A 26414-nucleotide genomic window follows, 5' to 3' on the forward strand; every position below is an offset into this window, starting at 1 on the left:
AGGTGTGGGGACTTTAACTTTGCCGCAGCTTTGTGTGTTGGAGATAAATGAGGGTCTGTTTTTACTGAAGGTAAAGATGTGTGTGAGACTGTTCCCCACTGTTTACACTGTGTCTGTAACTGTCTCTCTCTCAGAAACGGGGGCGGACAGCTTCTCTCTCTGAAAGGAAGGTGGAGAATGGGGGGAAATGTGGGAGCTGTGTCCACACTGAGCTCAGGAGGCTAATGTTAGCTCTTAGCTGTGACTCTGGGAGATAATAATGTTTAGAGTTGAGTGGAGGACGGTGAAATAGTGCCGTTTATTCAGCTCCAGGGAGGAAATAAACCCTCTGACGGAGGAGAGCTTTTCCTGAGGGCGTTAATAACACTTTAATTCTTCTGTGTTTTAGTGAGAGTTTAAATTTTACTTCAGAACAGAATGATCCAGAAATGGAAGAACAGAGTGATACACACTTCACTTCTTTTGCTTGTAGGTGCTGGACGTTCTCAGGGGTTTCTCTGCAGTTCTGTAAAGGAGCTTTTTAGCTAAAAAATAATTAGTTATTTATTTTTAAGTTAAATTCGAGCAATTCTGATGACACGTTTTGAATGTAGGGCAAAGTTTTGAAAAACTACAGCTACATTGTGTCTTTAATGAGCCTTTACCTCTTCTGTAGTTGATTAGTGAGTCTTTATTTAAGTGTAGAATGATCCAGAAAGAGGAGAACAGTTGTGTTGTGTCTGATTATTGGGCACAGACTCTTTAGAAACTGTCTTGTTTCCATTCGCTGATGAATGCAGAAGAGTGACAGGTGTCAGTGATAATGACCTGAACCCCTCCCCTCAGCCTGTAGTGAGAGCTTTAATCTGACCCCTGTGTTAATGTAGATATTTTTCAGATTTTAAATATGGTTCCCATAATAATATACTACTGATTATTTACAGAAATACATTTTCGTGAACTTTACCATTCTTCTATCTGAAAAAATATATAAAACAACCCATTTCCAACTTATTTGTGATGGCTGTGATTTGTACGGAGGAGACTCTGCTGAGACCTCACCCTCAGTGCTGTGTAAAACACATCCGACCACACACATCATTCTTATACTCATTTGACATGAATCTTCTGTCTTTTTTCTTCCAGTAAAAGAGTAACGGCCCTTTACAGAACTTCTCCTTTTGTTCAAGACAGTTCTACTTCCAGAACTACGTCACCGAGAAGACAACATCCCAATGTTGAAGTCAGGGGATATTAAATGTGAGGACGCAGTGAGTGGAAGCTCCAGCACTCAGGAGGAATCCTTGGATGCGCCCCACTTTAACACCTCCTGCCACCTCCAAACACAGACGGCTACAGGCAAAAGGAAAAGTCACGAATGTTCGGACTGTGGGAAGAGTTTTACTCAGCAGAGTCACCTCAAACAGCACCAGCGCATTCACACGGGGGAGAAACCGTTTTTCTGTTCCGTGTGCGGGAAGAGATTTACTCAACACAGTTCTCTTAGAGATCACCAGCGCGTTCACACCAGAGAGAAACCGTATCAGTGCTCAGAGTGTGGGAAGGGTTTCACTACACAGAGTTCTTACAAAAGACACCAGCGCATGCACACGGGAGAGAAACTCTACTACTGTTCGGAGTGTGGGAAGAGTTTCACCTGTAACAGTTACCTGAAAGAACACCAGCGCTTTCACACGGGGGAGAAACCCTATTCCTGCTCTGTGTGTGGGAAGAGTTTTAGCTGTCAGAGTTATTTTAAGGACCACCAGCGCATTCACACTGGGGAGAAACCGTATCAGTGCTCAGAGTGTGGGAAGAGTTTTACGCTTCACTTTTATCTCAAAGATCACCTGCGCATTCACACTGGAGAGAAACCGTATTATTGTACAGAGTGTGGGAAGAGTTTTGCGCAACAGAGCGCTCTCAAACAACACCAGCGCATTCACACAGGGGAGAAACCGTATTTCTGTTCAGAGTGTGGGAAGAGCTTTACCCGCCACGATTCTCTCAAAGAACACCAGCGCATTCACACGGGAGAGAGGCCGTATTCCTGTTCAGTGTGTGGGAATAGCTTTAATCACAGGAGCACTCTCCTAAATCACCAGCGCATTCACACAGGAGAGAAACCGTATTCCTGTTCAGTGTGCGCTAAGAGTTTTACTACGCTGAGTATTCTCTTAAAACACCAGCGCAGCCACACAGGAGAGAAACCGTATTCCTGTCCTTTGTGTAGTAAGAGTTTTACTACGCTGAGTAACCTCCAAAATCACCAGCGCATTCACACAGAAGAGAAATCATACTCCTGTTCAGAGTGTGGAAAGATGTTTTCTGCACTGAAGAATCTCCAAAGACACAGGTGCCTTCACACAGGAGAGAAAGACATTACAGCTCAGAATATGGAGCTGGTTTTTTCAACGGACTGATGTGTAGCAACACCAGAGCATTCACACACGAGAGATTCCGTGTTTCTCTTGTGAATGTGGGAAGTATTTTAGGCTCTGTCCACATGGATCCGTTTATTTTTTTTTAAAAAACATTGGTTTTTGTCCTTGTGTCCAAACGAAAACTGCCAGTGTTCCCATGTAGACGACGGTAAGTGGAGGGTTTCAGAAAGGTCTGTCTCTGTCTGAAATGCAAACAGCTCATCACTCCCTCTACAGTGAACTACATCAGTCACAAACTACACTGTACACACACAGCTCCTCGCTCCCTCTACAGTGAACTACATCAGTCATAAACTACACTGTACACACACAGCTCCTCGCTCCCTCTACAGTAAACTACATCAGTCATAAACTACACTGTACACACACAGCTCCTCGCTCCCTCTACAGTGAACTACATCAGTCATAAACTACACTGTACACACACAGCTCCTCACTCCCTCTACAGTGAACTACATCAGTCATAAACTACACTGTACACACACAGCTCCTCGCTCCCTCTACAGTAAACTACATCAGTCACAAACTACACTGTACACACACAGCTCCTCACTCCCTCTACAGTGAACTACATCAGTCATAAACTACACTGTACACACACAGCTCCTCACTCCCTCTACAGTGAACTACATCAGTCACAAACTACACTGTACACACACAGCTCCTCACTCCCTCTACAGTGAACTACATCAGTCACAAACTACACTGTACACACACAGCTCCTCGCTCCCTCTACAGTGAACTACATCAGTCACAAAATACACTGTACACACACAGCACCTCGCTCCCTCTACAGTGAACTACATCAGTCGAAAACTACACTATTCACACACAGCTCCTCGCTCCCTCTACAGTGAACTACATCAGTCACAAACTACACTGTACACACACAGCTCCTCGCTCCCTCTACAGTGAACTACATCAGTCGAAAACTACACTATTCACACACAGCACCTCGCTCCCTCTACAGTGAACTACATCAGTCACAAACTACACTGTACACACACAGCACCTCGCTCCCTTTACAGTGAACTACATCAGTCACAAACTACACTGTACACACACAGCTCCTCACTCCCTTTACAGTGAACTACATCAGTCACAAACTACACTGTACACACACAGCTCCTCACTCCCTCTACAGTGAACTACATCAGTCACAAACTACACTGTACACACACAGCTCCTCACTCCCTCAACAGTGAACTACATCAGTCACAAACTACACTGTACACACACAGCTCCTCACTCCCTCTACAGTGAACTACATCAGTCATAAACTACACTGTACACACAGCTCCTCACTCTCTTTACAGTAAACTACATCGGTCATAAACTACACTGTACACACACAGCTCCTCACTCCCTCTACAGTAAACTACATCGGTCATAAACTACACTGTACACACACAGCTCCTCACTCCCTCTACAGTAAACTACATCGGTCATAAACTACACTGTACACACAGCTCCTCACTCCCTCTACAGTGAACTACATCGGTCATAAACTACACTGTACACACACAGCTCCTCGCTCCCTCTACAGTGAACTACATCAGTCATAAACTACACTGTACACACACAGCTCCTCGCTCCCTCTACAGTAAACTACATCGGTCATAAACTACACTGTACACACACAGCTCCTCACTCCCTCTACAGTGAACTACATCAGTCACAAACTACACTGTACACACACAGCTCCTCACTCCCTCTACAGTGAACTACATCAGTCACAAACTACACTGTACACACACAGCTCCTCGCTCCCTCTACAGTGAACTACATCAGTCACAAAATACACTGTACACACACAGCACCTCGCTCCCTCTACAGTGAACTACATCAGTCGAAAACTACACTATTCACACACAGCTCCTCGCTCCCTCTACAGTGAACTACATCAGTCACAAACTACACTGTACACACACAGCTCCTCACTCCCTCTACAGTGAACTACATCGGTCATAAACTACACTGTACACACACAGCTCCTCACTCCCTCTACAGTGAACTACATCGGTCATAAACTACACTGTACACACACAGACAGCACTAGAGCTCAGATTCACACAGATAAATAAATTGAAATGATGTGGGTTAGAAATACATACTGCACTGTTAGTGAGGTGCTATTGCCCCCTGCTGGACAGACATGATAATTCAGCCGTTTTCGTGTTCGTCTAGATGGGAATCCTTTCAAATATGGAGAGATGAAAATGTCAGTTTTTAAAAATAAACGGATTTGTGGAAGGGGCATTACTCAATGGGCTTATTTTTAGGAGCAGCAGGACTTTGGAACTCCTTACACTCTTCTTGCCATACTTTCTTTCTCTGGTTATTCTTTTTTTTCCCTCCAACCAACATACTCAATTGTAAAGCGTGCTTGTGTATGTGAAAGCCGCTATATAAGTGTAACCTTATTATTCTTTTCTAAATTCTCCCTGTAATATCATTGATTCATTCACACAGAACCCAGGATATCACCACTGCACCGTGTGGAAGTACCTTAAGACATTTGGATTTGGAAATGCCAAATTTTCTCATGATATATTGGTGGCTAGGCTGCATTTTGAATTGCATGTTTGAATTTTATTAATAAAGTACTCAAGGTTAGTGAATAATTAATAATAAGCAATATATGTTGGTTAATTTTCTATATTGTGATGAGGATGAGGATGAGACTGCTAAAGTGAACTCAGACTAAACTTGATACAGGAAAGGTCTTTCAGAGATGGAACTGAATTATCATGTCTTTGTAAGTTTAAAAAAAATGGCATTTACCCCTACAGATTTTAGGAAGAGTGCTATTCAGAAATCCAAACAAGATCATCAGGAACTGTGTTTTAGCCTTGTATTTAAGTGGAACTGAATTAGAACCTTGTAACTGAATAAAATGATAGAGAGACATTCATTTTGACACAGTGTAACATGAAATGGCTGGTTGTGTTGTAAAGTGATTTATTTATTTATTTATTTTTAGACTATTATTTTGACAACTTTATTATGTACGGTTTTTCAGTTATGGGATGTTTTTGTCAGTCAGTATTAATAAATCAGCATTTTTTCCGGATTTAATTTTTAAAACAAGTGAATCAGCTGACTGAACTTTCTTTTTTGGGTGAGGGGCTTTTATTTTGACAGAGTTTAGCTCAGGTGACTGCAGTTTCTTCTTGATTAGCACTTTTATTGTAGTGGGTCCACGTCTGTCTGAATTTTACTTTTTTTTTTTTTACTATTATGGGTGCCAGGCATTTTGTAATTAATAGAAAACAACAAAATATCAGGGACAATAATAATAAAAAAAAATATGTCCATTAGTGCTTAATTAAGAGAGATACAAAATAAGTTACATAACACAAACATTTTTATGTCCATAAAATACCATTTATAATCAGATCATACACAATAAAAATAGATAGCTGAATTTGAGCAGTTCGTGGGTGTGGTGCTGTCGTGGTTTTAACTGACAGCCGCTCTGTGAACAGAGAAATCCGTGGAGAAAAGTCAAAGTTAACACGCCTCAAGTCACAGCCCCCAAAACACAGAGACAGCATTTTATGTTTTTATATTTTATTTTTAAGATTCCTGGTCGTTTCCCGCTTTCTATTTTCCAAAGACAAAACTAAAGTTAAATGACAAAAATGTACATTGACCTTTTTGTGGGTATTTACATATTCACAGTGATTTAATTCTGAGAGCTGTGGAGACTTTTATTTTGCGATGACGATATTGGGTGTATGAGGGCTTTAACTTTGCCGCAGCTTTGTGTGTTGAAGATAAATGAGGGTCTGTTTTTACTGAAGGTAAAGATGTGTGTGAGACTGTTCCCCACTGTTTACACTGTGTCTGTAACTGTCTCTCTCTCAGAAACGGGGGCGGACAGCTTCTCTCTCTGAAAGGAAGGTGGAGAATGGGGGGAAATGTGGGAGCTGTGTCCACACTGAGCTCAGGAGGCTAATGTTAGCTCTTAGCTGTGACTCTGGGAGATAACAATGTTTAGAGTTGAGTGGAGGACGGTGAAATAGTGCCGTTTATTCAGCTCCAGGGAGGAAATAAACCCTCTGACGGAGGAGTGATTTCCTTTAGTAACCCTTTACGTCTGTAGCTAGTTTTTAACAGTGAGAGTTAGGGCTGTGCTGCATCGTATCGTTCGTGATGTCATAATTTTTTAAACGATAAAAGATCAATATCGCGATATTCTGACGTGATTATGAAATGACATTATGCCGTTACACATAATACATTCATTACCCGAGTGGGTGAGACAGTGAACCGCGGAGGAGTTTACAAAAATAAAAAAGTGGAGGTGGTTTGGTGAAAACAGCAAATGTAAAATAAACCATGGTGTTACCTCAGAAATGATCGGCGTGTGGTAGATTTAAATGCTAAATTAAAAACAAAAAAGTTTTATTTTTGTAATTAAAAAAATCTTTATAAGTTACTGTTGTTTACAAACGAAGCAGATTTAAAATAAAACATTAATGTGTATTAACTATAGTTAATTTAATATCATTAAAATTAATATATAATGTATTTTGTTAATATTGTGTTCTTGAAATTAATAAAAGTATTTTTCAGTGTTTTGTTTACATCGCCACGAATATCATCGCAGAAACACCCTGAAATATGATATAATTTTAGGGCCATATGTAGTTTATTAGTAAGAGTTTTAATAACCCTTCTCCTGTAGTTTATTAGTAAGAGTTTTAATAATCCTTTACTTGTCCTGTAGTTTATTAGTAAGAGTTTTAATAACTCTTCTCCTGTAGTTTATTAGTAAGAGTTTTAATAACCATTTACTTCTCCCGTAGTTTATTAGTAAGAGTTTTAATAATCCTTTACTTCTCCTGTAGTTTATTAGTAAGAGTTTTAATAACCCTTTACTTCTCCTGTAGTTTATTAGTAAGAGTTTTAATAACCCTTTACTTCTCCTGTAGTTTATTAGTAAGAGTTTTAATAATCCTTTACTTGTCCTGTAGTTTATTAGTAAGAGTTTTAATAACTCTTCTCCTGTAGTTTATTAGTAAGAGTTTTAATAACCATTTACTTCTCCCGTAGTTTATTAGTAAGAGTTTTAATAATCCTTTACTTCTCCTGTAGTTTATTAGTAAGAGTTTTAATAACCCTTTACTTCTCCTGTAGTTTATTAGTAAGAGTTTTAATAACCCTTTACTTCTCCTGTAGTTTATTAGTAAGAGTTTTAATAATCCTTTACTTCTCCTGTAGTTTATTAGTAAGAGTTTTAATATTCCTTTACTTCTCCTGTAGTTTATTAGTAAGAGTTTTAATATTCCTTTACTTCTCCTGTAGTTTATTAGTAAGAGTTTTAATAACAATTTACTTCTCCTGTAGTTTATTAGTAAGAGTTTTAATAATCCTTTACTTCTCCTGTAGTTTATTAGTAAGAGTTTTAATAACCCTTTACTTCTCCTGTAGTTTATTAGTAAGAGTTTTAATAATCCTTTACTTCTCCTGTAGTTTATTAGTAAGAGTTTTAATAACCCTTTACTTCTCCTGTAGTTTATTAGTAAGAGTTTTAATAACCCTTTACTTCTCCTGTAGTTTATTAGTAAGAGTTTTAATAACCATTTACTTCTCCTGTAGTTTATTAGTAAGAGTTTTAATAATCCTTTACTTCTCCTGTAGTTTATTAGTAAGAGTTTTAATAACCCTTTACTTCTCCTGTAGTTTATTAGTAAGAGTTTTAATAATCCTTTACTTCTCCTGTAGTTTATTAGTAAGAGTTTTAATAACCCTTTACTTCTCCTGTAGTTTATTAGTAAGAGTTTTAATAACCCTTTACTTCTCCCGTAATTTATTAGTAAGAGTTTTAATAACCCTTTACTTCTCCTGTAGTTTATTTTCTAAGAGTTTTAATAATTCTTTACTTCTCCTGTAGTTTATTAGTAAGAGTTTTAATAACCCTTTACTTCTCCCGTAGTTTATTAGTAAGAGTTTTAATAACCCTTTACTTCTCCCGTAATTTATTATTAAGAGTTTTAATAACCCTTTACTTCTCCTGTAGTTTATTTTCTAAGAGTTTTAATAATTCTTTACTTCTCCTGTAGTTTATTAGTAAGAGTTTTAATAACCCTTTTCTTCTCCTGTAGTTTATTAGTAAGAGTTTTAATAACCCTTTACTTCTCCCGTAGTTTATTAGTAAGAGTTTTAATAACCCTTTACTTCTCCCGTAGTTTATTATTAAGAGTTTTAATAACCCTTTACTTCTCCTGTAGTTTATTTTCTAAGAGTTTTAATAATTCTTTACTTCTCCTGTAGTTTATTAGTAAGAGTTTTAATAACCCTTTACTTCTCCCGTAGTTTATTATTAAGAGTTTTAATAACCCTTTACTTCTCCTGTAGTTTATTTTCTAAGAGTTTTAATAATCCTTTACTTCTCCTGTAGTTTATTAGTAAGATTTTTAATAACCCTTTACTTCTCCTGTAGTTTATTAGTAAGAGTTTTAATAACCCTTTACTTCTCCTGTAGTTTATTAGTAAGAGTTTTAATAACCCTTTAGTTTTCCTGTAGTTTATTAGTAAATAGTGTGGTACACAGTGCAGTTCCTTTGCTGAATGTATTCAAGAGTTTCACTGCAGCTTTTTGAAGGATCTCTCCAGGCAAAATGAAAAGATAACCGGTTTCTACACGTGATATAAACCTGTTCACTCTGCTCCTACAGTTGTGCTACAATCCTGTCTGTGGTGAAATGTCAGGTTAAAGATGGAGGAATACTCCTTAGTTGACATGTTTTGAAGGTAAGACCAACGACGGATGAACAGCTGATGTTTGAGAATGGACTGTTGAAATGTTCTTGTTTTCATTACCTGGTGAATATTTTTTTAAACTACATTTTTGTCAGTAAATATATTTATATTCACTGTACAGTGAAATTAAGGCCACATTTATATATGGCATTAATATGCAGCTAGGGAGATGTGATCACTGTCACTGTCCATTCACACAGCCATTCACACTTGGCATTTAATCGTGATTCTTGTGATTGGATTTCTCACACATTTTCTGTTTTCCTTAATGAACAGTTTGAAAATACTTTTATTTTTAGGTTTTATTGAGAGAATCATAATAAAACAAAAGACACATTCAGTCTGTGAATCACAACATCCTTTATTCAGAAAACCGTGACAGGAATAACATGGTCGTGTGTGTGTCAGACCACGCTGCCTGTGGTTTGAGTGATTGGTTTACAGTGTATCCTCCAGATGAAGTGTCACCTGTTCACACCTGTACTTTGTACTGAACACTTATGATCGCCAAGGTCACGTGTTAATGCCACAGGTGAATGAGGCCTTAAATAACCAATTTTCTGCTTATTCCTGTTGACTGATTTATACAGGAGATGCTCTTTATGCTCAGGCCTCACTCTCAGGGAACATAAATTATTCTGTTACTTACTAAATTTCATCTTTATTTTTCTCTTCCAGTGAAAGGGCAGATTCCTAAGCAAGTCTTCTTCCGCTGCTAGTGTCACAGACAAATCTCTGCTTCCACAAATACACAAAGTAACATCACCAGAGGACAATATCACAATGTTGAAGGCGGAAGAGATTAAATGTGAGGAAACAGAGTGGGAATATTCCATTTCTCCGGAAGCATCCTCAGCTTCTCCCCATGTGTCTGACAAACAAACACGGAGAAGTACAGAACAAATGAAATATGATTATTCAGATGGTGAGGAGAGTTTTGCTCCGCCGTGTATTCCCAAACAACAACTGGAAAACCACACGGAAGAAAAATCGTACTTCTGTTCAGACTGTGGGAAGAGTTTTCTTCGTAAGTCTTCTCTCAAAAAACACCAGCGCAATCACAGTGGAGAGAAACCCTACTCCTGTTCAGAGTGTGGGAAGAGTTTTGCCCAAAAGTACTGTCTCAATAAACATCAACGTGTTCACATGCGAGAAAAACCGTATTCCTGTTCAGAGTGTGGAAAGAGCTTTACTCATCACGATTATCTCAAACAGCACCAGCGCATTCACTCCAAAGAAAAGCTGTATTCGTGTTCAGAGTGTGGGAAGAGTTTTAATCATAAGCTGTCTTTCCAAAACCACCAGCACAATCACAAGGGAGAGAAACTGTTCTCCTGTTCAGTGTGTGGGACGGGTTTTACGCTCAAGTGCAATCTCAAGAAGCACAAGCTCATTCACAGAGGACAGAAACTGTTTTCATGTTCAGAGTGTGGGAAGAAATTCGGTGCCAAGAGTTCTCTCCAAATACATCAGCGCCTTCACGCAGGAGTGAAACCGTACTCGTGTTCAGAGTGTGGGAAGAGCTTTACTCAGCAGGGTACGCTCCAGAAACACCAACGGACCCATACGGGAGTAAAACTGTACTCCTGTCCCAAGTGTGGGAAGAGTTTTAGTCAAAAGATTTCTCTCCGAAAACACAGGTGCGTTCACGCAGGAGAGAAACCGTACTCCTGTTCGGAGTGTGGGAAGAGCTTTGCTTTTCTGAATTACCTCAGAAAGCACCAGCGCATTCACACGGGATATAAACCGTACTCCTGTTCAGAGTGTGGAAAGAAATATAGTACAAACAGTTCTCTCCATGCACACCAGCGAATACACACAGGACAGAAACCGTACTCCTGTTCGGAGTGTGGGAAGTGTTTTATTCAGCAGAGTCATCTCCAAAAGCACCAGCGGACCCACACAGGAGAGAAACCGTACTTCTGTTCCGACTGCGGGAAGTATTTTACTCAAAACAGTTCTCTCCGAAAACACCAGCGCATTCACACAGGAGAGAAACCGTACTCCTGTCCCGACTGCGACAAGACGTTTACTCATCGTGATTATCTCAAACAGCACCAGCGCGTTCACTCCAAAGAGAAAATGTATTCATGCTCCGAGTGTGGGAAGAGTTTTAATTTTAAGGTTTCACTCCAAAACCACCAGCGCATTCACACTGGAGTGAAACCGTATTCCTGTTCAGAGTGTAAGAAGAGTTTTACTTTCCAGTTCCTTCTCAAGAAGCACCAGCTCGTTCACGCTGGAGAGAAACTCTACTGCTGTTCGGAGTGTGGGAAGTGCTTTAGTGCACAGTGTTCCCTCCAAATTCACTCGCGCATTCACACGGGAAAGAAACCGTATTTTTGTTCCGAGTGCGGGAAGAGTTTTACCCAGCAGGGTACTTTCAGAAAACACCAGCAGACCCACACACGGGAGAAACCGTATTCCTGTTCCGAGTGTGGGAAGAGCTTTACTCAGAACAGCTCTCTCCAAGTGCACCAGCGCATTCACACAGGAGAGAAGCCGTATTCCTGTTCAGAGTGTGGGAGGAGCTTCATTAAACTGAGTTCTCTCAAAACACATCAGCGCATTCACACTGGAGTCAAACCCTATTCCTGTTCAGAGTGCAGGAAGAGTTTTAATCACAAGATTTCTCTCAAAATACACCAGTGCGTTCACAAAAGAGAGAAGCCTTACACCTGTGCGGAGTGTGGGAAGGGTTTCTCTTTACAGTATATTCTCCAGAAACACCAGCGTGTTCACACTGGAGAAAAATCATACTATTGTTCAGTGTGTGGAAAGGGCTTTTTAAACCTGACTGGTTTTAAACAGCATGTGCAGGTTCACACAGAAGAGGAGCTGTATTCCTGTTCAGAACTTGAAATGCAGTGCGATGTGTAAATATTTTCTGATGAAAGGCTGGGGACTTTTGAGTGGGAGGTGTGTTTGTGTATATCTCTAAAATGCTATGACATATTACGGATTATCGCTATTTTAAATATTAATGAGTCTCTCTTTGTTGTAAACGTGTTCGCTCTCCTGCAGTTGTACAGATGTCCCGTCTGTAGTGAGGTTTTGGGATGAAGGTGAGGGGAAACCTCTTCTGATGACGTGTCTTGAAGGTTGAAATCTGTCTGATTTTTGAGTGCAGACGGTTTAGAAATGGTCTTGATTTCGTTACTTGGTGAATGCAGAAGGATGGCAGGTGGTTAACGTCAGTGTTAGGAATCTGAAACGCTCCCTGCAGCCTGCGGTGAAAGCTCTTTTGACTCGTGTTCACATAAATATATTTCAGGCTTTAAATGTGGTGCCCAGAATAATGAGACACTGTTCATTTACAGAAATGAATTTCCTTAAACTGTACCTTACTTTTGTTTGAAAAATATATAAATAAAATATATTGTGAACTTTACAGAAACCACACTTCATTTTCAATTTTTTTTCCAGCTGACTGTGATTTACAGAGGGGAGACTCTTGAGGGTCTTTTCCTAGAGAGGGATTAAGCCTAGTCCTGGACTAAATCATCTTTTCCGTGGAAAATCCCAATTCAAAATGTTGTGTAGTCCAAGACTAGGCTTAATCCCTGTCTGGGAAATCACCCCTTTGGTGTTCAGACCTTATTCTCAGGGGATTGTGTATTATCGTTATTATTATTATTCATTCATTCATTCATTGCCTGTAACCCTTATCCAGGGAGCGCCAGTCCTTCACAGGGCGATACACACCTAATTTTTTGAGTCACCAATCCACCTACAAATTTATATTTTTGGACCGTGGGAGGAAACCCACACAGACAGAAGGAGAACACACCACACTCTTCACAGACAGTCACCTGGAGGAAACCCACAGACACAGGTAGAACACACCACACTCTTCACAGACAGTCACCCGTAGGAAACCCACACAGACACAGAGAGAACACACCACACTCCTCACAGACAGTCACCCGGAGGAAACCCACACAGACACAGAGAGAACACACCACACTCCTCACAGACAGTCACCCGGAGGAAACCCACGCAGACACAGGGAGAACACACCACACTCCTCACAGACAGTCACCCGGAGGAAACCCACGCAGACACAGGGAGAACACACCACACTCCTCACAGACAGTCACCCGGAGGAAACCCACGCAGACACAGGGAGAACACACCACACTCCTCACAGACAGTCACCCGGAGGAAACCCACGCAGACACGGAGAACACACCACACTCCTCACAGTCACTGGGAGCGGGGCTCAAACCCACAACTTCTAGGTCCCTGGAGCTGTGACAGAGACACTGCCTCCCTATTATTATTATTAAAATTATATTTATTTTCAGATGAAGGATATGTTGATTTTAATATCAATAAACACTAAATAACAAAAATGGCAGCCTTCTAGTAAAATTATTGATTTTGTATATTTGAATGGTACTGGACATGTACACCATATTGGGGCCTATAAGTCTTGGGGTTAATGTCACAGCAGGGCCAGTTAATGAGGGACGGCTTAATTCTGATAGCAAAACCTAGTGGGACTGTGGGATTATAGTCGGAGTATTAATGTTAGGATCTACGTAAAGAAGAGTTTTATATGAGGTTTAGTAAGCTGTGGCGCGAGTGTAATGTAGCATCATGCTAACGAAGCTATATTTGAGCAGATCTTGAATTTTCTCTATTTACGTTTTCAACATCCTTCATTCATTGTCTGTAACGGGTTATCCTAGGGTGACCAGACGTCCTCTTTTACCCGGACATGTCCTCTTTTTTTTAGTCTTAAAAAAATGTCCGGCCGTAATTTCACAAACCTCCGGGATGTTGTTTTTTTAGAGCTCACATAGAACTTCGAGAAGATTCGTTCACAAACTAGTCCCGCCCTCCCCTACCCCGATTGGTTCGCTTGAGTGAGAAGGGAGCGTGGTGAAGTAGCCTAAAATCTTCTGATTGGACGGTCTGACTGTAGAGCTACCGTTATTGGTCGACAACCTTTAATTGGTCAGTCTGCACGTCTGTAGTCCTTATTTACCTCAGGCAGAGCTCAGGTACCTACCCTCATTTCGAGCAGCTATGCCGAAACGTAAATGTAAGTTCTCGGATGAATTAAAAAAGAAATTCCCATGTTTTGTGTAGAAAATAAATGTGTAAAAGACCTAAAAGCACACATATGTTCAGCTAAGCACACAACGCCCCCCCGGTCTCCCTAGATTATTGAGTTCAGGGGCGCTGTGTTTTTAATGTCAGTAAATATATTGTTGCAAATTTCCTCTTCCCCTGTTTAAAAATAAATTCGAATATCCAAAATCTGCACGATCCTATAAACGTATTTAGATATAAACATCTGCACAGAGACCGAATCAGATGACTTTTATTTTGTAGCAGTGAGCGGCTGAGATGTGGGGTCTTTTACGTTGCTTATGTTTATTTATTTATTAAGCGCTGGGGGCTTTGTGTGTTGGAGATAAATGAGGGTCTGTTTTTACTGAAGGTAAAGATGTGTGTGAGACTGTTCCCCACTGTTTACACTGTGTCTGTAACTGTCTCTCTCTCAGAAACGGGGGCGGACAGCTTCTCTCTCTGAAAGGAAGGTGGAGAATGGGGGGAAATGTGGGAGCTGTGTCCACACTGAGCTCAGGAGGCTAATGTTAGCTCTTAGCTGTGACTCTGGGAGATAATAATGTTTAGAGTTGAGTGGAGGACGGTGAAATAGTGCCGTTTATTCAGCTCCAGGGAGGAAATAAACACTCTGTAAACCCTTTTACCTCTGTGTTTTATTAGTGAGAGCTTTAATAACCCTGTACTTCTCCTTCTGTAGTTTATTAGTGAGTGAATATTATGTGATTTAATGCACAAGAATCAAAAATGACTTTTTTCTCTTTATTATTCATGAATAAATAAGATACAGAAAATGTAATCTATTTCTAACGTATTCTGACTGATTTATACATGAGGAACTCTAGGTGCTGAGACCTCACTCTCAGGGAACTGTCAGAGAAAATAAACTGTTCTGTTACTTACTTAACCTGCATTTCCCTCCTTTTTTTCCCCACTTCCAGTGAAAAGAGATGTTCCTAAACAAGTCTTCTCCTGCTGCTGGTGCCCAAGAGAAACGTCTGATCCACAAACCCTTCAGGTAACACCTCAAAGAGGAACATATCGCAATGTTGGGATCAGGAAAGATTAAATGTGAGGATAACGAGTGTGGAACATCCTCGGCTGCTCTCCGCACGGATGAGTCTGGTAGACGAACACGTTCGCGTGCAGACACTAAGAGAAAACACGAGTGTTCAGAGTGTGGGAAGGGTTTTTGTGACGTGCGTGCCCTCCACAGACACCGACGGATCCACACCGGAGAGAAACCGCATCGGTGTTCGGAGTGTGGGAAGAGTTTTTCTCAGAAGATTCATCTCCAAGTGCACCAGCGCATTCACACCGGAGAGAAACCGTATCCCTGTTCTGAGTGCGGGCGACGTTTTTCCAAACAGAGTACTCTCAAAAGACACCAGCACGTTCACACGGGAGAGAAGCCGTATCAGTGCTCAGAGTGTGGGAAGAGCTTTTCTCATCTGATTTCACTCCAAAGGCACCGGCGAATTCACACCGGAGAGAAACCGTATCGGTGCTCGGAGTGTGGCAAGAGTTTTACTCAACAGTGTCATCTACAACGACACCAGCTCATTCACACGGGAGAGAAACCGTATCAGTGCTCAGACTGTGGAAAGAGCTTTGCTTTACAGCGTTTTCTCCAGATGCACCAGCGCGTTCACACGAGCGACAGACCGTATCACTGCTTAGACTGTGGGAAGGGTTTTACTTTAAAGAGTTCTCTCCAAGTTCATCAGCGTATTCACACAGGAGAGAAACCTTATTTTTGTTCTGAGTGTTGGAAGAGTTTCACTATTCAGCATTCTCTCCACGTTCACCAGCGCATTCACACGGGAGAGAAGCCGTATTCCTGTTCAGACTGTGGGAAGAGGTTCACTCATCAGAGCACTCTCCGGAAACATCACTGCATTCACACAGAGCAGATGTAATGCCTCCACACGCTCTGCATGAATACGTTCAGGAAGACGTTATTGTGATGTGTTGTTTAGTGGGTAGTTGTGCAGAGCGGGAGTTTTGTTTGTTTTGAACTATTTTTCTGTGTTTATGTCGATTAAATATAGACAATTCTAAAGGGGTCACACATTTTCAAACGCCACTGTAACAAATTAAAGCTGCATTTTGCTACTTTGGGGAATTGGAGACCCCTGTGGTGGGAATGTGTAATTGTAGTAAATATATTTAGGAACATGGGCTGTTATTCAAACCCTTCCCCCAATGAATGAATCTGATGACTGAGCACTAAGGTGAATACAGATTGAAATGCATGCAGGAAAGGTCCCGCGAAAGGGGAATTCACATCGTTATCTCATAAGTGAATAAAGTTAAAATAATAATAATAATAATAATAATACCAGCAGAGTAACTTCCACCTACAGCTTTTAGGAGAGCTTCACATCTATCCATCCATCCATCCATTCATTATCTGTAACCCTTATCCAGTTCAGGGTCACGGTGGGTCCAGAGCCTACCCCGGAATCATTGGGCGCATGGCGGGAATACACCCTGGAGGGGGCGCCAGTCCTTGCTTCACATCTACAGAAACCCAAACAAGACCATCAGGACCTTTGTGTCTGGTTTACACACGTCTTTAACTGGGACCTAAATAAAGTTACATCATATAATGGCTGACTTTATTATAATGTGTTTTTTTTCCTTTTCTTTTAGATACTTTTATTTTTGCCAAGTAAATCAGAGTGTTATTTATTTATTTATTTATTTGACTTACTGAGACACTGAATACATCAGCTGACAAAGCTGTAGTGTTTGGTGTTCACCTCTTTCCCAAATGTAGCCCAAACCTCACAGTGATTAGTTTTAATGCTCTTTCCTGGTCCACATTGGGTCAGATGCCTGGACGGTGTAGAAGCTTTTATTTTGACACATTGACAGTATTAGATATTAGAGTTTAATACTGACGCAGGGAGTGGATTAAACCCTGAATTTGGTCTATACTTAATCTCTATACGCCTTGTTTAATTAAAAGTGAGCAGAATAAAAGTGTAATGTTGTTAATGAAACACACTTTTTTTCCCACAAATGATTTGTTTAAATGTTCATAGTCTTCAAATCTTTGAGGGAATGAACAAAATGTAACCTGCTCCTGACCTAGCATCAATTTACCATGAGGTCCAAAAGATGATAGAAGTGTCATTTAATGTGACTGCAGTTTAAATAAACATTATCCAAAAGAATTTTTCTTTCACTCAAAGAGCCATCAGCCATTTTACTAAAACAACCTGTTACTGAGAGCTACATTCAGCAGCCTGCACAGGGAAAGTGTTTACTGCTAAAATCTGTGACTCGTGGTCAGTTCTGACGAGCTGTTAGATGTTGGGAGCGGTGTCGTGAATGAGAAATGGACTGAATTAATCCAGGTTCTGTTTGGGGTCTTTCTCCAGCCGTTGTGTAATGTCCTCCTAGTTTGACCACACTATGGAATGGCAGTAATCTTGGAGCACTAAAAGGTAACTGGTGGACAACTAAATATTCTTTTTTTTTTTTGTTTCCTGTAGTCATTTGACTTTAGTTTGGAAATGAGAACACGGAAATTTATTTAGATTTTCTTGATTTTTAAATAAATAAAATAGGAAACCAGCTGATTTGTGTTTTTATTATCTATGATCAGAAAATGTTCAAGTTTTACTCGTTTTAAACCAACAGAAGAATCAGTATTTTCAATTTTGTCTAGTTTCCCGTTTTGAACCTGGTTTATTTATTTATTTACACAAAGACTGATTCTCGGGTATTGGGACTTTTATTTTGCCACTATCTCTGTGCTTCGGATACTTTTATTTTGCCACAGCGAGTGGCTGCGATAACTCTGGGAGGTGTAGGGACTTTTATTTTGCCGCAGTGAGTGTGTGACTGTGCTGAGGGCTTTGTGTGTTGGAGATAAATGAGGGTCTGTTTTTACTGAAGGTAAAGATGTGTGTGAGACTGTTCCCCACTGTTTACACTGTGTCTGTAACTGTCTCTCTCTCAGAAACGGGGGCGGACAGCTTCTCTCTCTGAAAGGAAGGTGGAGAATGGGGGGAAATGTGGGAGCTGTGTCCACACTGAGCTCAGGAGGCTAATGTTAGCTCTTAGCTGTGACTCTGGGAGATAATAATGTTTAGAGTTGAGTGGAGGACGGTGAAATAGTGCCGTTTATTCAGCTCCAGGGAGGAAATAAACCCTCTGACGGAGGAGAGCTTTAATAACACTTCTGTAGTTTATTATTGAGGGCTTTAATAAACCTTTATTCTCCTGTAGTTTATTAGTGAGGGATTTAATAACCCTTTATTCCCCTCCTGTAGTTCATTAGTAAACAGAGTGGTACACTTCAGTTCCTGAGGTGGATGTAGTCAGGAGTTTCACTGCAGCTTTTTAAAGAGACTCCAGCAAAAAATGAAAAGGTAAACCATGTCTAAATGTGCTATAAACCTGTCTGCTTTCCTCCTACAGTTGTGCTGCAGTCTCGTCTGGAGTGAGACATTGGGTCGAAGACGAGGAAAACCACTTCTGAAGACAGCACTGAAGATGTGTAAATAACCAGACTGAGCCCAGCAGGACAGGTCTGTTAAAGGCTTGATTTTGCTGTGTTAAGCTAATCAGAGACCACAGATGCTAACGTACTGCTAAACTAACAGACTGGTGGGAAACAGATGGCTAGCAGCAGCACGTGTGGTCTATTGTTAGACTGATACCCACCCAACAGGCCGTGGGTATTAAGTTACATTTTAATTTCTGGTGTTTGTATCACGAGCACTACACTTTAATAAGAGCTGCGCAGTCGTGGAATGTCAATGTTATTATGTGTTGGTGCTTGCTGTGACAATTCCTGGTTGGTTTTGAAATTGAGTTGAAATAAGCGACACGCCCTTTACACACTTCTGCTGAATTGAATATTCTGAATTTAACAAATAGACGTCACGTGACCTCAGCGAAATTTAATTTCCTAGTTCAGTAAAACTCAACAAACCAAATTAAATCTTTCATGTAAATATTATGTGAATTTATTCTACACATCTACTTTATTAATAATGTTTGTAGTTTTTGTCTAAAAGTATAAAGATATTTGCTGAGACAGAGAATATGAACGCAACAATTTATTTTGAAACAAAACCATGTGGTACCTGTTTTATTTTGTAAGTACAGATGCTGTTTACACTTCCAGACTGTTATCAGATCTAAACCCAACAAGTGTGACAGCCACATCCCCACCCAGTTAATCTCAGCTGTGGTGTGATCAGGGTCTTCAAACGCTGCACTAAAACCAAGCAGCAGAGATCCATAGCTCTGCTCAGACGATAATGTAGTGCTTTTTCTGTACTGTGAGGATTCATTTCATTTGTGTAAACTACTTTTCCAGAAATGTTTTATAATGCGCTTAAACCTTTTATTTAACTTGAAAAACCAAACTATCTCCTTACAACTCTCTCCACCATCTTCTGTACATTATTTAGAGTAATCTCAGTCCGTGTGCGGCGAAGCTGGAAACCAGAGTAGTGTGTTTATAGATACGCACCATAACCATATAAATAAAGAACAAACGCCAGCAGCAGAATCATTAACTACTTTGTTTTCTTTTTCTTTTCCAGTAAAAGAATAAAGTCCCGTTGAAGTCTTCTCCAGCTCCTGGTGTCCAGCTTTACACTGCTTCCACAGATACATCAGTCAACATCACCGAGGGCAAAACGCCACAATGTTGAAAGCTAGCGAGATAAAACGTGAGGACACCGAGAGTGAAAACTCAATTTCACCCGAAACATCCTCAGCAGCTCCCAGCGCTGACGCGTCTGGCAAAGAAAAGCAGAAGAACACAGACGACGGGAAAGTGTTTGAGTGCTCGGACTGTGGGAAGAGCTTTAGTCAGCAGAGTAATCTCAAGCAACACCAGCGCATTCACAACGCAGAGAGGCGCTACTACTGTTCCGAGTGCGAGAAGACGTTCATTCAGCTGAGCGACCTCCAGAAACACGAGCGCATTCACACCGGAGAGAAGCCGTATTCCTGTCCGGAGTGTGAGAAGAGTTTTACCCTACGGTGCAACCTTCAAACACACCAGCGCATTCACACCGGGGAGAAACCCTTTTCCTGTTCTGTGTGCGGGAAGAGTTTCACGAGACAGAGCTCTCTCCAGACGCACCAGCGCATTCACACGGGGGAGAAACCGTACCTGTGTTCGGACTGTGGGAAGTGCTTCACTCATCACATTTCTCTCCAGCGACACCAGCGCATTCACACCGGAGAGAAGCCGTATCAGTGCTCCGAGTGCGGGAATAGTTTCACTCATCAGATTTCTCTCCAGCGACACCAGCGCATCCACGTAGGAGAGGAGCTGTACACGTGGGGCGACTAACAGCGGAACGTTAACGGAAACGTCGACGCGTTCAAACAGAACTCGAGAAAACCACACTACAGCGCGTGAGAGTGCCCTCGGGCCTTTGGACTGGAACTACAATAAACGCATTAAGAAAGTCGTAGAGTGACGTCCCGCTGATTGATATTCAGTTTTACTGAGGGCAGGGTTGGGCTTTGTTAACTCTATAAATACCAGAGTGTGTGTAGTTGATAATGAGCAATAAAAAGAGCTTGTTTAATTACTATATTGTGGCACACCATTCAAAGAAGTAGCTACATTTTATTTAAAGATGCATTGTACTACTTTTAGGATGTGGCGCCCTCTGTGGTAGAAGTGTGTAATTGTACTCAACATTCAGAAGAGTGTCTTTAATATTTTCTCTGGACATTTCAAACAAGCGGAAGACTCTGATGTTTTCCGAGGCCTGGAGACGGACGCCGTGATGGTGGATGAGTCCAGGTGGTGGTGGTGAAGGTGCTACTCAAACAGAACTGGAAGGACAGGTCTGCTGTTGTCATATCTTCATCTGTCGAACGCTGATTTGGCGTTTTGTGAAATCCACATTTCCCCGGTTCCTGAGCTGTGTGTGTGGTGTTGATGTGTGAAGAGGTACAAATTTGTCCAAAAACTGGGAACATAAGCCTTTTATTGCAGTGCACCAGTGAGCGACAGTTCTCTTTTCAATTCTCTTTTCCTCCATTTATTTATTTCACTTTTAGTTTGTTTTTATTTAATTGTATTGTTCTGTCCTTTCTCCTTTACATTTACATCAGTAACTTTCATGACATTCATTTTTAAATTCTTTATTCTTTAATCTAATTATTGCTTTATTAATTTGACTTGATTGATCTTTTTATCTGTAGTTTTCATTCATTCTTTTTCATTTTTAATTTTCTATAATTCAGTCACTCGTTCATTTTTATATTAAGGTTTGTTTAATAATGTATTAATCTGCAATATTTCTGAAGGTTCGTTTTAGTTTCCCCTTAGGCCCCTGCACTGTACATCCTCAGCTTTGTTTGAAAAGAGGGCTTCCCTCTGTGTTTCTCTGGAGTGAAAATAAAGGTTGACTGAAAGGCCCGGGCTGTGTTCCCTCTCTGCTGAGTTATTTACAGAAAGCTTGGGTGTACGTTTAGAAGATGCCAGGGAGCCACCCACTGACGTGTGACTTTAGATCTAAGAATGAATTGTGTGAATGGAGACCGTGGATGAAATGACAGTTTTTATGTGAATAGTACAAGCCTTTAACTGCTGTCAAATCTAAATGTATGAAGTCCTCGTTAGGACTGTTCCGTATCGTATCGTTCACAATAAAATCGTCATGTTTTAAAACGATAAAAACATCAGTGTGCAGTTACACAGAATACGTTCATTTCATGAGTGGTTTCTCCACAGTGAAGTACAGTGGAGAGTGGCTCTGGAGGTGGTTTAGTTGTAAATTATTAGATGTACAATAAACCATGGTGTTACAAATGAAACAAGCCTTTAATATTATTAATATATAATGAATATATTGGGCGGCACGGTGGGGTCGCAGTCACACAGCTCCGGGGACCTGGAGGTTGTGGGTTCTAGTCCCGCTCCGGGTGACTGTCTGTGAGGAGTGTGGTGTGTTCTCTCTGTGTCTGCGTGGGTTTCCTCCGGGTGACTGTCTGTGAGGAGTGTGGTGTGTTTTCTCTGTGTCTGCGTGCGTTTCCTCCGGGTGCTCCGGTTTCCTCCCACAGTCTAAAAACACACGTTGGTAGGTGGATTGGCGACTCAAAATTTCCATAGGTGTGAGTGTGTGTTGCCCTGTGAAGGACTGGCGCCCCCTCCAGGGTGTATTCCCACCTTGCGCCCAATGATTCCAGGTAGGCTCTGGACCCACCGTGACCCTGAACTGGATAAGGGTTACAGACAATGAATGAATGAATATATTTCACTGAATATAGTTCATATTCATATAACATTGATTTTGTTGCAATAGTTCGTTTTTTGTTTGTAATGTTATTATTTTAAGGCCCTAAAGCTCATTACTCAAACTGATAAATTAGAACTTTACTAAGATTCTCACTGAGTTACAGTCTGAATGTTGGGGACGGCTACACTGTCTGTAATCGATCTGACTGTTTCCACCTCAGGTATAATAGAGAGACATGGAAAAAAGAAAAAAAAGCACCCAAATTTTAAATTGAGTTAATGTAATTATGGAATGTTAAAATGTTTTAAAAAATGTAAAGAAAAAAATTAAAATACTAAAGCACCTATTTGTGAAAACTGCTAGCATCAGCCCGTTTTTCTGTTTTATTTCTAATAAATGTAAAAAATATCATCAGAACTCTAAACTAGTTTTATTTAGTCACAAACTAAATGTAACGACGAAACATTCTGCTGAACTACAATTACATTCCAAAATAAATAGAGATTAACTGGAGAAAAGTGTTATGAAGATTTAGGACTTGCTCTTGTTTTTAAATATATTTATTTCTTTATTATAATTCGTCTATGTGACGTATCTTCACGTTAGAAATTCTCGGTTTATCACCTCACAATAACGACTTCACAAATGTATTATATGATGTCGTATTAAAGTTTATTCGGTGTTTATCCGAGGGACTGATTTATTTGAGCGGACTGTTTTCCTTTGTTTATGGGGACTTTTATTTTGCCGCAGTGCTGGGGGCTTTGTGTGTTGGAGATAAATGAGGGTCTGTTTTTACTGAAGGTAAAGATGTGTGTGAGACTGTTCCCCACTGTTTACACTGTGTCTGTAACTGTCTCTCTCTCAGAAACGGGGGCGGACAGCTTCTCTCTCTGAAAGGAAGGTGGAGAATGGGGGGAAATGTGGGAGCTGTGTCCACACTGAGCTCAGGAGGCTAATGTTAGCTCTTAGCTGTGACTCTGGGAGATAATAATGTTTAGAGTTGAGTGGAGGACGGTGAAATAGTGCCGTTTATTCAGCTCCAGGGAGGAAATAAACCTTCTGACGGAGGAGAGCTTTAATAACACTTCTGTAGTTTATTACTGAGGACTTTAATAACCAATTATTTCTCCTGTAGTTTATTATTGAGGGATTTGTTTTTCTTCTCAGTTGAATTTTAGTCTTTAACGTGTAGACCCTGTTACACTGTTCTATTCTGCTTCACCCCCCCCCCCCCCACTCACACACACACACACTTTACTCACTTTACATTTGTCTCCCTTTTACTTTTTTCTTTCAGTGACTCTTTGCAAGTCTCCTACTGTCCACCATTCTACTTTACCTCAGCAATCACATCAAGTCACAGTGTGAAGAGGAAAGTATTACCACGTTGAAACCAGGAGAGATTAGATGTGTGTGTGGACTATGGAAGCTCCAATTCTGAGGACACTAACACATCTGACAAACAAACCCTTAACGTTATAGACGATAGGACAATGTACGACTGTTCAAACTGTGGGAAGAGCTTTAATCTCAAACACCACCAGTGCATTCACGCTGGAGACAACGAGTATTACTCCTCAGATTGTGAGAAGACCTTTATTCAAAGGAGTGACCTTCAAAAACACACTGCAGAAAAGCCCTATTCCTGTTCAGAGTGTGGGAAGCGTTTCAATCAGCTGCATGACGTCCACAGACACCGGCGCGTTCACACGGGAGAGAAACCGTTCCAGTGCTCGGAGTGTGGGAAAAAATTTACTCAACGGAGTAACCTCCAAACTCACCGGCGCGTTCACACGGGAGAGAAACGTTACTCCTGTTCAGAGTGCGGGAAGTGTTTTACTTTACGGAGTAGTCTCCAAAGACATCGGCGCGTTCACACAGGAGAGAAACCGTATCACTGCTCAGACTGTGACAAGAGTTTTACACGACACAGTTATCTCCTGAGACACCAGCGCGTTCACACGGGAGAGAAACCGTATCTGTGTTCGGAGTGTGGCAAACGCTTTACACACCACGTTTCTCTCAGAGACCACCAGCGCGTTCACACTGGGGAGAAACCCTATCTGTGCTCAGAGTGTGGGAAGAGCTTTACTCACATGATTTCTCTCAAACATCACCAGCGCGTTCACTCTGGAGAGAAGCCCTACTACTGTTCCGAGTGTGGGAAGAGCTTTACTCAACTGAGTGATCTACAGAAACACCAGCGCATTCACACGGGGGAGAAGCCGTATCACTGTTCAGTGTGTGGGCAGTGTTTCACCAGACAGACTAATCTCCAAACACACCAGCGCATTCACACGGGGGAGAGACCGTATCAGTGCTCCGAGTGTGGGAAGGGTTTTATTCAACTCAGTAATCTCCAAAGACACCAGCTCGTTCACACAGGAGAGAAACCGTATCCGTGTTCAGAGTGTGGGAAGAGTTTCACCACCCAGAGTAATCTCCAAACACACCAGCGCATTCACACGGGGGAGAAACCCTATCAGTGCTCCGAGTGTGAGAGGAGCTTTACTCATCAGATTTCTCTCCAGAGACACTGGCGTAGTCACGCCGGAGGAAAACGGCATCCGTGTTCAGAGTGAGGAAGTGGGACATCTGACAATAATAATAATAAAAAGTGCATTTACCCAGAATAGAAGCAGGAACGATGCACACAATGAGGGAATACCTTCAGACACTTGGACTTCGCAGGTGAATAAATGCAGTAGGAAAGTGCAGAAGATTGTTTGAGATGTAGGTGTGGTCTTAGTATAAAAAAAACTATCAATCGGTTCAAAAAGTACCCCATAAAATTATGGTTCTGTGAAGAACCCTGAACACTTGAAGAACCTTCTGCATCATGAAGGTATTCTTCAGGTCGATGGAGAATGTGCTGTAGATGGTTCTATACGGCACCTTTTAGAGAAGGGTTCTGTACGGCACCAAAAACGGTTCCTCTGCTGTAAAAAGGTTGACACCGTCCCAACAGAAGAAGTCTTTTTGGTGCCGTTTAGAACCATGATTTTTAAGCGTGTACCTGACTGACTGTGAGGTGAGGCGTGGCGTGGTGGGGGACTGAGGGTTAGATTTGCCATTGAATTGTGTATAAATTGTATCTGAGGTCAAATCTGAACGAATGAAAGCCTCAGTACTCCATCCTCTTCCTCAGCGTCGCCGCAGTTGGAGTTAAAAACGTGACCTAGATTTCTCAAGGTCTCAGGGTCAAGATCTAATCTTCTGTAATAGACTTTTACAGCAGTCACCACACGGAGATGCACTTTTTAAACTTGTTTACACTCTCCTCCGTCATGAACCCTCAGCGTGGAGCTTTATAATTACCGTCTGAATCAAGTCAATTACACCTTCTTTAAAAATGATTTCTCTGTCAGTGTTTGTGTGTAAAGTGACGTTGGGTTTGTTTGTGTAACGTTCTGCTGTCGTCATCTACATCACCGTAACACTGAGTTTATCTTTCCTCAAATCCTCACATACACAGCCCCTTGAGCCAGTGCTTCTTGTGTGTGTGTGTGTGTGTGTGTGTGTGTGATGTTAATATGTGAAGAGATATGAAGTGCTGCACGTCTAATTTTCCAAATGTGCTCATTGTCTGCTGAAACACTCCAGAGAAAATGCAAATAAAGGCTTTGATTGTTATATACTTTCTTACACCACTGTATTAACACACGGTTTATCAGTCGTACTGTGGAGCGTGAGGATAGTCTCCAATTCCAAGGAGTGCTGCTGGAAACATTCATTCGTTTATTTATTGTCTGTAAACGCCGCGGTGGGGTCACGGTGGCGGTGGGTCCAGAGCCTACGCAGAATCACAGATATAAATGATGTAGAATAGATGGACCATTTTACTGACCACAGAGGGAAAGTCGTGTTACAGCAACACTGTAGAGGAGCGAAAAGAGCACATTAG

General features: G+C 41.1%; 2 protein-coding genes across 2 annotated transcripts; both read left to right on the forward strand.

Annotated features, from left to right (window-relative positions):
• The first annotated feature begins 27 nt into the window (after positions 1–27).
• LOC136665676 (zinc finger protein 850-like) lies at positions 28–12557 on the forward strand. The gene is made up of 3 exons (XM_066643344.1): positions 28–70; positions 1126–2350; positions 10178–12557. Exons 2-3 carry the CDS (start codon positions 1215–1217, stop codon positions 12072–12074), a joined length of 3033 nt encoding a protein of 1010 aa, XP_066499441.1. The 5' UTR covers positions 28–70; positions 1126–1214; the 3' UTR covers positions 12075–12557.
• A 1978-nt stretch (positions 12558–14535) lies between these two features.
• Positions 14536–26260, forward strand: LOC136665677 (zinc finger protein 850-like). Its single transcript, XM_066643345.1, has 4 exons — positions 14536–14646; positions 15215–16134; positions 20109–20582; positions 24000–26260. Exons 2-4 carry the CDS (start codon positions 15320–15322, stop codon positions 25090–25092), a joined length of 2382 nt encoding a protein of 793 aa, XP_066499442.1. The 5' UTR covers positions 14536–14646; positions 15215–15319; the 3' UTR covers positions 25093–26260.
• The last annotated feature ends 154 nt before the right edge of the window (positions 26261–26414 follow it).

This window comes from Hoplias malabaricus, chromosome 14 (genome assembly GCF_029633855.1).
Source record: "Hoplias malabaricus isolate fHopMal1 chromosome 14, fHopMal1.hap1, whole genome shotgun sequence".
In the NCBI taxonomy this organism is placed as follows: domain Eukaryota; kingdom Metazoa; phylum Chordata; class Actinopteri; order Characiformes; family Erythrinidae; genus Hoplias; species Hoplias malabaricus.

Bases quoted from the DNA above. Each gene is read 5' to 3' on its own strand.
- LOC136665676 (XM_066643344.1), top strand. From the start codon at position 1,215: ATGTTGAAGTCAGGGGATATTAAATGTGAGGACGCAGTGAGTGGAAGC. The intron at 2,351-10,177 runs AGAGAAAGACAT...AAACCACACGGA, and splicing joins CACAGGTGCCTTCACACAGG to AGAAAAATCGTACTTCTGTT.
- LOC136665677 (XM_066643345.1), top strand. From the start codon at position 15,320: ATGTTGGGATCAGGAAAGATTAAATGTGAGGATAACGAGTGTGGAACA. The intron at 16,135-20,108 runs GTTCACTCATCA...CTGTGGGAAGAG, and splicing joins TGTTCAGACTGTGGGAAGAG to CTTTAGTCAGCAGAGTAATC. The intron at 20,583-23,999 runs GCTGTACACGTG...TATAGACGATAG, and splicing joins CGCATCCACGTAGGAGAGGA to GACAATGTACGACTGTTCAA.